Genomic DNA, 10,784 nt, shown 5'->3' with positions numbered 1-10,784 from the left:
TGCTCAATCACAATAATAATATCAAGTGCCTCTCTTATTGATCTGTTTAGGGCTCAGCAGCTCATATATCAATGCCCAGTAGTTTTGTGCACTACATTATTAACCCTTTGCCAGCAAAATGCCACAGGCTGAAAGAATCCTAAATCTCTGCAATAGTGATGGGAAAAGAAGCCCATGAGTGTGTTCAGAAGAACCAATTGATTTCATGCCACAGGTGATATTTGGAGCATGGACCAGCCAATCCAATTCCTATCGTTCCATTTAATTAATTAGAAGAAAAACATTCAAATACCTTTGTACGTGTGGGAGAATGAACCGCAAATGATGATGCCTGATGAGAGAAGATGGGTTGGATCCTATCACTCCCTTCTGCCAAACCTTCCTCCAACAGAGAAACGTATCCTTCAGCCAAGAAAAGCTTCATCTGATGGAGAAAAGTCTTCCTTCATTGGAAAACAGTTATTCTGCATTGGAGGAAGTCTTTCTCTGTTGAAAGAAGTCTTAGGCTGCAATCCTAAGGGTACTTTCCTGGGAGTAAGCCCCAATGAGTAACATGGGCCTGATTTCTAAGTAGACCTGCTTAGGATTGCTTCTACAGTAGAAGAGAGTCATGGGATCCAGCTTAGAAGGGAATAATAGGATCCAGCCCTATGAGTACATGTCATTTCTTAGTAGCAGACAGGCAGTGCCCTCAATTACGTTATTAAAAATGGCCACTGTCAGAAATTTAACTGTAGCTCTATAATATATGGGATGGTAATAAATTCTCATTGCTGCAGGCTTCAGGGACAGATTCAGCAAAGTTGTACTTCTTTTCAGTTTATGCCCATAATACATTTTGAGCTTCTTGCTTAACTTTGCAGAATAAGCATGGCTTGCATTCCTCCTTGTGCTTCTTGTCATGTAGATTTTCACTGGACTTCAGGCTGAGGATTCCCCTGGAGTAGATTCAGATTTGAGTTCATACCCTCCTAAGCCAAGGTCCCCTTCATAAATGTTTTCTTTGCCCAGAGGGTGGGGTGCATCTCCCAAGCTCTGTGCTGGCATCGGAGAAGAGTCTGAGGTTGCACAATTTATTGCCAGTTCGTCGTTATTGACAATAAAGTCCATGTCATCATCCTTCAGTTGCTCCTACATTTATTTTTAAGAAGAAAAGAAACACACGTTACCCATCAATGAAAGACGCAAGTCTCAAAAGATGGTTTTGTACTGTCCCAATTAGGCTGGGCTTGATTTGATTTGGATGGCTTATTGAATTCCTGTATCAGATAAGTTGCATTATTTTAACAGAAAACGGGAAAGACACTACTGAGGAATTTAAAATCTAACCCTTCTCCTTAGGCTCTGGGCAATGAGCACCATTTTAAGACAGTTAAAATTAATTAAGATTTCACCATAAGTAATCTTATGCAGAACTACATCAACCTTAGCCCAAATGCATGTGTCCAAATCCAGACCCATGTTGTGCAAAAGCTTGGATGTGTACATGCACAGGGTCTGCTTCATTCATTTCATGGGGTAAGGCAGCCTCCTAGGGTCTGAGAAGTTTGCACATGAAATTATTCTTTCCATTCAAGAGAACTGGCCAGTGCAAGATCTGTATGTGCCCCCTGGCTTTCCTCAGACATAATATGAAAATGTGGTGAATTTTAACTATGGCTAGTTTGTAAAACCTGGATCCCACTTACAGATTATCATATTCTGGTTTGCCTCAACAAATGCTGGTTTCATTGCCTTTGCTCTTTCCCCCATCTCCCCCAAGGGCTGTGGTTAGTATCAAGGGTGTGCGCTTCAAAAATTACCATTTTAATTTGCGTTCAGTTTTTTTCTGTATGGCATGCTTTTTGTTATGCTGGAATTTTAGGAGGAGGAGTTGCCTTTTAAGAAAACATTTCCGGCAATTTTCAGGTTCTGGAATTTTGGCACCCTGAAAGGATGCCCTTAAAAAAAAAAAAACCTGCGTACTTACCCCGTATGCTCTAGGGCTAGTCAACAATCTGGCGACAGGATTACACCATTCTGGCAAAGTTGTAGTAAGTGGTGGCCCAGCATGGGTGAGAATGGGTTTCAAATATCTGTACAATCTGTTAAGGACTAATTTAATCCATACATTTACATGATACTATTAGACTCCTCGGTCACAGCAGATAACGTTACAGCGCATCAGACATGGATGCTTGCTATCATCAACAAAAGGATAGGAACATCTCTACTGAAGAATCTGTTTCACCTGTAGATAAGATTAATGTAGTGTGATGTGGGAAACTGCTACTTTGTCTATTCCAGTGTTGGGTAAATTATCAGATAAACATATATTATACTGTTATTTTAAAAAGGTAAAAGTTCCCTGTGCAAGCACTGGGTCATTCCTGACCCATGGGGTGACGTCACATCCTGACGTTCACTAGGCAGACTTTGTTTATGGGGTGGTTTGCAAGTGCCTTCCTCAGTCATCTTCCCTTTACCCCCAGCAAGCTGGGTACTCATTTTACCGACCTCAGAAGGATGGAAGGCTGAGTCAACCTTGATCCGGCTACCTGAAACCGACTTCCATCGGGATCGAACTCAGGTCATGAGCAGAACTTGGACTGCAGTACTGCAGCTTACCACTCTGCTCCACGGGACTCATATACTATTATTTTACATATATGTTATTTTAAAGCTAAGCATTACTGATTGGTCTTCATCCTTATTAAATTATCAAAGAGAAATAAAGCACCAGTAATCTTCTTCTGGGGCGGGGAGTGTGTACCCATTACCATGTTACAAAACTGTATGGGTGTATGACAGGGGTCCCCAATCCTGTTGAACCTATGGGCATGTTTGAAATTTTGAGCACTGGTAGTAAGTGCCATAACTAGGGCTGTCAATTCGGTTCGGCCCGAACTGAAAATCAGCCGAATTTCCCCTGATTCAGTGGTTTTTAGTTCGGGAGGAACCGAACTCAAAACTGGCGGGCAACCGGGGGGGCCGAATTCAGCAAGTTCGGGAGTTCGCGAATAAATTCGGCAAATTCGGCCGTCAGTAAGCAGCTTAACCGTCAGTAAGCAGCATTCTCCTCCCCCGGCCAATCGGTGGCCAAGCTGGGTCTTCTTCTGGCCAATCAGTCAGGATTGAGTACTGGAGGAATCAGCTGATGTGCGGCCCGGCCAGGGAGAGAGAGAGAGAGAGAGCGAAATCCTCGTGTGTGTGTGTGGGGTGCTTGTGCACATTCGCTCCTTTCTGTGGCTGCAGGGGGCGTATTTTTTGGGGTACAGACACAAAACTTTCACTGGAGCTTCAGATGAAGCTTCTTAAGATACCCCCCAAGTTTTGTAAACATTGGGTCAGGGGGGCCCGAGATATGGGCTCCCCCCTTTTTCTTTCCATGGCTGCAGGGGGCACATTTTTGGGGGTACAGATCCCAAACTTTGAGCAGAGTTTCAGACCAGTGTTCTTAAGATACCCCCCAAGTTTTGTAAACATTGGGTCAGGGGGTATCGAGATATGGGCTCTCCCCCTTTTCCCTCCCCCCCTTTTCCATTTATGTGGCTGCAGGGGGCGCTTTTTTGGGGATATAGCCCCCAAACTTTTAGCATAGCTTCAGTCAATTATTCTTAAGATACTACCCAAGTTTTGTAAAGATGGGTTCAGTGGGGGCAGAAATATTGCAAACTGTTGTCGGGGCTGGGAGCTTTGTGCGTGGGCGGCAAGCTCTGCTGAGAGATGCACATTAAGGGTGGGGGGGGGCCCTTTCAGGGCCCATATCTCAGCCCCCCCTGACCCAATCTTTACAAAACTAGGGGAGTCTTTCAATATACGTCCTTTGAAGCTCTGCTGAAAGTTTGGGACCTCTAAGCCCCAAAATGCCCCCCCCCCAGAGCTGCGGAAAGGCGCGATTGTGTTTTTAATGGCTTTATTCGGCCAAAATTTTTTCCGAACTTTGAATTCCCGCCGAATTGAACGGATCCGAAGTGGGGGAGTTCAGACTTCGGCACGTACCGAACCCACAAGGGCCAAATTTGGCCGAATCCGAACTGTACAGAATTTTTTTTTTGACAGCCCTAGCCATAACAAAGTGGATCCTATCACAAAACATGGGACATTTCTGCAAAATGTTAGGAGGATCCAAGCCCCCCCATCCTCTTGTGATGGAGACCACTGTTTTTGAATGGGTGCTTCCTGTATACCCAAAGGGGATGCCTCTTGGGCTCTTCTGAAGCACCTCCTCTCCAATGAAATGGAGGAAAGCTAAGACTGGCTGTTTGCTTTAGAAAACAGAAACTGGGCACTAGGGAAAAAACACATTGGGGGTGCCATGGCTCCCGCTTGCACCATCTTGGGGGTCAGTACTCTTTGTTATATGCCATGGCATTTCTACAAGGACAAAGAAGTTAACATACCAGTACATTATGCCGATAACTACGACATCACACTGCAGATACAAGAAGGGTACATTATATTTTTTTTAAAAAATATTAAGGTTTAAAAAATCTTTTGTGGTACCAGCAACAGAGATGACAGGCCCAGCTCACTCTAAAGGATGTCTAACTTGTTCTTGCTCCACCTGATATCTCTACACATGGTCCAGTTCATACCTGCACTGCTGAATGTGCCAAATGATTCTTTTGCCTTGTATCTGAAAACATGTTGATTGGGCTGTCTTTACGTGGAAGTCACTGCTTGATGCCCCAGTAATCAAGTGATAAATATGTCTGGAAAAGCTCTTGCCTCCATCAACAAGTTCTGCTTTCAAGTGATAGGAAATAGATACCTGTGTTGATTGTGGGATGACCTTTTCACACACTTCTTTTTAAAATTTCTTTAATCCACATAAACTCCAGTTTTCAGCCCAACTGGCTCCCAAAGCAATTTACCAAAATAAATCAATTAGATTCAAATATAGCAAGACCCAATTAAAATTGCAATTAAAAGAAAAGCAGCTTGGTGTTACCTTAAAGACTAACAGATTTATTGAAGCATTTTCTTCTGGGCCAGAGCGCACTTTATCAGATGCTTGAAGTGTGCAGATACACACATGCACAGAGTGAATGGAACCCCTCCCCAAACAGTGGGTTAAAGAGGGGCTGTAAAATGCAAGGCAGAGTTTGTGAGATTTATGAACAAAATTCAAATGCTCACAAACCTCCTTGAGCCAAGAGGAAAGGCAAGGCATGCATGCATAAATAAATAAATAAGCCCAGTGACCATTCATAACATTTTCACCGCTGGCAATATGGTCACAGAGTGGCACAATACAGATGTTTTAAGGGTCCATTTATTGTGATGAGCTTCCATCTACACAACTGGAATCCCTCACAGTTCCAAGACCTTTTGAATCCCAAAGTCCATGGGCTTAGGGGATGATAAGTGTGGCAAGCTATGAACATACAAAGCTGCCTTATACTGAACCAGACCCTTGGTCCATCAAAGTCAGTATTGTCTGCTCAGACCAGCAGCGGCTCTCCAGGGTCTCAGGCAGAGGTCTTTCATATCACCTACTTGCCTAGGCCCTTTAACTGGAGATGCCAAGAATTGAACCTGGGACCTTCTGCATGCCAAGCAGATGCTCTACCACTGAGCTACAGCCCTTTCTATCTTCCCTTCCTATCTCACCTTGTCATTTTCATCTAGCATCTGCGAAGCCCTGAAAAGGTGCCCCCATTGGGAATTTCATGGACAAAGCATTCACGATGCAGCTGCACAAACATCTTTGCATAAAAGAAGCAAATGGCTAGCAATTGCCACGTGCCTTTCTTTCTTCGAAGTGCCCACTCAGCATTTTGCGAATAAAAATCAATGCCCCCTTTTCAAGACACAAAATGTTTTTCATGAAATGTTAAGTAACTTTATAGCTGGGGAGTAAGTGTTAAGTTGATTTCTGTAATGTGCTCTTTCTCAGAATCCAACATATTCATTTTACACTTCACACTTCAGTGCTCCTTTATATAAAATTATGTAAATACTTCAGAAACAGACTCATGCCATTCTTTTGCACCTGTCGTTCCAATTTTTTTTATCCAAAAGTGATTTATCAGGATAAAAGGAAATCTGCTCATCTTGAGCAATTATATCATCCTCATATCTGTCAAGAATGATTCCCTCTAAGATAATTTGTAACTGATGTATTCTTTGCTACCTTTCTACCATGCAGCTCCTCCCATGTCAAGGGAAGCTGGTTGTCAGCTGCTTATTTAATGTGTTTAAGAACACTTCCTTTTGTTAACTGGGGAAATCAGCTTTGATCTTAAGCAAGAAAAGAAAAGTAAAATAAAAAGGCACTAAAGTTCAAAAGGCACTAAAGTCATATGCAATGACAAGACTATTTTGGCTAGCTGAATTTCTCACTAGTCTCTGGCCAGGGTGGTTTACAAATGAGGACAGGCTTGTGTGGTTTCCATGTTGCTGCTGTGGCTGCTGATACAGCACAGTGGCAACGGGGCATCCACATGGCAGGTTTCCTTGCAGTTTCCCTGTGCCAGTCCCTCAGCAGCAGCCATCTCCCCTCTCCCAGGCTACTGGGGCCTTTTGTTTGTTTGTTTTTAAAATCAGGAATTGACTATCATTAGATTGCTATAACATTAAAACAATGTTTGTATCAAGTTCTCTGAATTCCCAGCTTTCACTAAAAGGAGCCTCTTTCATTGTGGAGATATAAGGAGAAAGGCATATCTGCAACAAAAGGGGCTTGACGTTTACTTTTTTAAAAGAAAGTCAGAGGTTCTAACTTCTGTTTCATGTGGTGAAGCTAAACATCATTGCAATAAAGTGGGGTAAATAACAAAGTAACTAAGGAAGAAGCAGTCTGAAGCATGAGTGAATTAACTGATGTCAGTAAAGGGTTATGGTATGATACATAATGTTAAGGACAGTCTATTAAAGTTTCTAAAAAAAGTGGATCATGTTGGTTTATTATAAATTATAAAGTGAGGAAAAACAAATATTGGTTTAAGTTAAGATGACAGAAAGTATTTAATGTCTTGATGAATTCTAAATGGGGAAATCAAGAAAAATTTGTCACAGTTCAGGAGCCAAGGCATAGCAGTCTAACTTTTGTTTTGGAGAGCCATGGTTTATATGCGACAACACCGTAGGTTTGTGCTGATCACAAACCAACTCTGCTTTGTTTGTGGTGTCGTCATTATAATGAATTCTACATATAAGATCATATGAGGTTTGCTAGGTTAAAGGCATATAGTCCAGTTAGTGGTTTTTTACTATCTTACTGTTGAAACAATGTTTTAGAATAGCCAGTATGTTTAGGGTTGCCAGTTCTGGGTTGGAAAATACCTGGAGATTTTGGGGTAGAGTCTGAGAGGGGGGTTTGGAGAGGAGAGGGTCTTCAATACCTAGAGTCCAATGGCCAAAGCAGCCATTTTCTTCAGGGGAACTAATTTCTATCACCTGGAGATCAGTTGTAATAGCAGGAGATCTCCAGCTACCACCTGGAGGCTGACAACCCTAAGTATGGTGTAGTGGATAGAGTTTCGGACTAGGACCTAGGGCAATTAAGTTTGAATTGCCATTGTGCTGTGGAAGCTTGCCTGGTGACCTTGGGCCCACCACAGCCTCTCAGACTAACCTCCATCACAGGGTTGTTGTTGTGAAGATAAAGTGTAGAAGGGGAAGATGATGTGATAAGTGGCTTTGGCTCCCCATTAGAGAGAAAAGTGGGATATAGATTAAAATAATCTGTAATTTACAGCGACTGCCTAAACAGAGTTGACATCAGTGGATTTAGAAAGGTGTTATTCTATTCAGAATTGCACTGCAAGTGGGTCTGGGTGTGCATTTTAAAAAATATTTGGATTTGACAAGTCACTGAAGAAGAACCACTTACTTTCTAATTTCACATGCAGTATTTATGCCCTTCTTCCAACATAATTTTAGGATATTATTTTTTTCTTATTACACCCCAAGGTGACACAACCTTTCAGCTTCTTTTCCTTTTAGCTCTTTACAAGACTCTGCCTTCTAGGACTCCTGATGAGGTATGGCTTCAAGTAGAGGCAATTCTCATATGCTGGCTGGATACTTCTTATTCTGTAATAAACTCTTAACCTTTTTGTTCTACAGTTAACTAGTTATTATTTTGCCTGCTAAGAAGCTTAACTCTCAGTGGCCTATTTGTATTTCTTTAATAAATGAAACCACCATGTTCCCTCTTGATTATTGGCACAGCTGGTTTATTACCGCACTCACATAGGGTATAATGGAATCATTCTAATATATGTGCACTGCTGTCCCTTCCTTCAAAACAATGGCAGAGTTGGGCTTGCTGCCCAATCTCTCTTCCGTCTTTCAACAAAAAAGTTTCCGATGAGGCCCATGTTAATATTTCCAGTTCTATACCTGCAAAGTGCAGCCATTTGCCTTCTCAACCTACAGGAAACAGCAATTGCCCCAAGGCAGTGGCAGTCTGTAAATTCCAGCATAGACAGGGGCGGTCTTAGTGATTCTGAGACTCTGGTCAAAAGTCCGGGATGGGCCCTCACTTTGTGATACAGGTGGGAGCTAGTGCTGATGCTAGAAGCCAGCTGGCCAAGGCCAAGACAAGGAGGGCATGAATGGTGGCAGAGGCTGTGGGTGGTCATGGCCCCTCCCAGCATGGGGCCTGGAGCAGTTGTCCCTTTGCCCATTGGCTAAGAATGTCCCTGTGCCTATAGCAGCACTGTACTATATTAAGCAGTGCTATGGCATCTTTCTCTTGCCTGGATATTGGCCTTTTCTGCGTTCTCTTTTTCCTTGTCTCGAAGTTCCTGATTCTTCGGTGTTTTTTCAAAGTTCCACATATGTTTTACTCCCTCTAGTGGTCCATTTGATATAGCAGAAGATTAAATCTATTTTATTTCCCTGCTGATTTGCAGCAGCTTTTTACTCTTGATAAAATCAGATGTGATATTGAATGAACTACTAGAGGGAGCAAAACACATGCAGAACTCACTGATGAAACAGGAACTTGAGATGAGGAAAAAGAGAATGCAGAAAAGCCTTTAAAGGCACAGTAGCTCACCAATGCTAAAAGAGAGAACAGGCAACCTGCAGACCTTCTTAGCATTGCTCTAAGAGCAGCATTCAGGATGCTGCATGCATTACTTTTATCTCCCCTGCATTTTAGAAGAAGAAGAAGAAGAGGAGGAGTTGGTTTTTTATATGCCCACTTTCTCTACCACTTAAGGAAGAATCAAACCAGCTTACAATCACCTTCCCTTCCCCACAACACACACCGTGTGGGGTAGGTGAGGCGGAGGGTGTGTGACCAGTCCAAGATCATCCAGCTGCATGTGTAGGAGCGGGGAAACAAATCCAGTTCACCAGATTAGTGTCTGCCACTCATGTGGAGGAGTGGGGAATCAAACCCGGTTGCCAGATCAGAGTCCACCACTCCAAACCACCGCTCTTAACCACTACACCACGCTAGGGACAGAAGAATGCAAGCTGCTTCTGTCAAAAGTTGTAAATTCTATATGACATTATATATCCCAGTTTATATTGAGTTATTGCAATACAAAGAGAATGGAAAATATCATGAACATCTTGTGATATATAAATGGCCAGAGATTGACTGAGACCTGTGGTACAGTAACGTAGTGTTCCTTTCCACAGGAACCAAAATGAATCAATGGGGGAGTGGGAAGGGAGCTTAGCTACAGAGAGGTGCTTCCTAGGATCTAGAAGCCTGCAGATGGCACTTCTCTCTCTTCCACTTATCAGGCTGCTGTATTTTAATGCCAGAGGAAAAGGGCTGAGGGATACAAGGCGGTCCCAAGAAGCACCACGGCAGCTGTTCAGATCTGTTTAATTCGAAGAGTATCTTGGACAAGAGTGATAATAGACTTTCTTTTGATAGACAGGTGATGCTAGACTTCCTATTCCATGGCCTTCCATCTTTCCCATGGCAGCTCTTGACAGCAAGGAGAGTATTTCTGAATACCATTGCAATGTCTATAGCAGTAGAAAAGAGCAAGAGTCCAGTAGCACCTTAAAGACTAACAAAATTTTTGGAAAGGTATGAACTTTCGTGAGTCACAGCTCACTTCTTCAGATACCAATGTCTAATTAGTGTAAATAAAAGAATAGGAGCTATATGGTAGGGCAAATGAAGAAGTAATTCTAATTGTGATACTGTAAATGACATCATCAGGACTGTAGAAGGATTCCCTAGATGACTGGTGTACTATTTGTATTCAAGTCTCCTTTTCTTTGGCGCATATTCTTGCACATTAACTAGAAACGCTAAGTTGTTAGAAACCCAGCAACTACTTCCCTGTGACCTAATGGGAACTGTAGTCCTTTCATTCACAGTCTGCCTTAGTATGAATCAGAAAGAATACCGTCTCTCACCGGGTTTTCACTCCCATGATGCATGCCCAATAACTAGGGTTGCCAACCTCCAGGTACTAGCTGGAGATCTCCTGCTATTACAACTGATCTCCAGCCGATAGAGATCAGTTCACCTGGAGAAAATGGCCACTTTGGCGATTGGACTCTATGGCATTGAAGTCCCTCCTCTCCCCAAACCCCATCTTCCTCAGGCTCTGCCTTAAAAACCTCCTACCAGTGGGGAAGAGGGACTTGGCAACTGTACCAATAACAAACAGGGAAGAAATGCAGCTTTCTAATCTTCTAGAATTTGGCAAAGGGGAGAAAATTCTGGGAGGCTTTCCTTGGTCCCTCACTGTTTCTTTTCCAAAGTTCTGCTCCCTCAAAACAGGCTCATTTTTACCATCACCCCCATTTGTGGCCACATGTGTAATTGTCCAGTATGACTGATTAAAATGTATAATAAACCAGGTATTTTTTAA

At 42.7% G+C, this 10,784-nt stretch overlaps 1 protein-coding gene across 1 annotated transcript in view; it reads right to left on the bottom strand.

Annotated features, from left to right (window-relative positions):
- Window positions 1-746: 746 nt before the first annotated feature.
- SLC9A9 (solute carrier family 9 member A9) overlaps window positions 747-10,784 on the bottom strand; it is a 349,626-nt gene continuing 339,588 nt past the window's right edge. The window contains exons 16-17 of the mRNA XM_056849656.1: window positions 1,970-2,075; window positions 747-1,131 (exon numbers count right to left, since the gene is read on the bottom strand). Of these exons, the coding sequence (XP_056705634.1) occupies window positions 922-1,131; window positions 1,970-2,075 (316 nt within the window). The 3' untranslated portion in view covers window positions 747-921. The remainder of the gene's footprint in view (window positions 1,132-1,969; window positions 2,076-10,784) is intronic.

Source organism: Euleptes europaea, chromosome 5, assembly GCF_029931775.1.
Source record: "Euleptes europaea isolate rEulEur1 chromosome 5, rEulEur1.hap1, whole genome shotgun sequence".
NCBI lineage: Eukaryota > Metazoa > Chordata > Lepidosauria > Squamata > Sphaerodactylidae > Euleptes > Euleptes europaea.
This window is presented reverse-complemented; position numbering and strand designations above follow the sequence as displayed.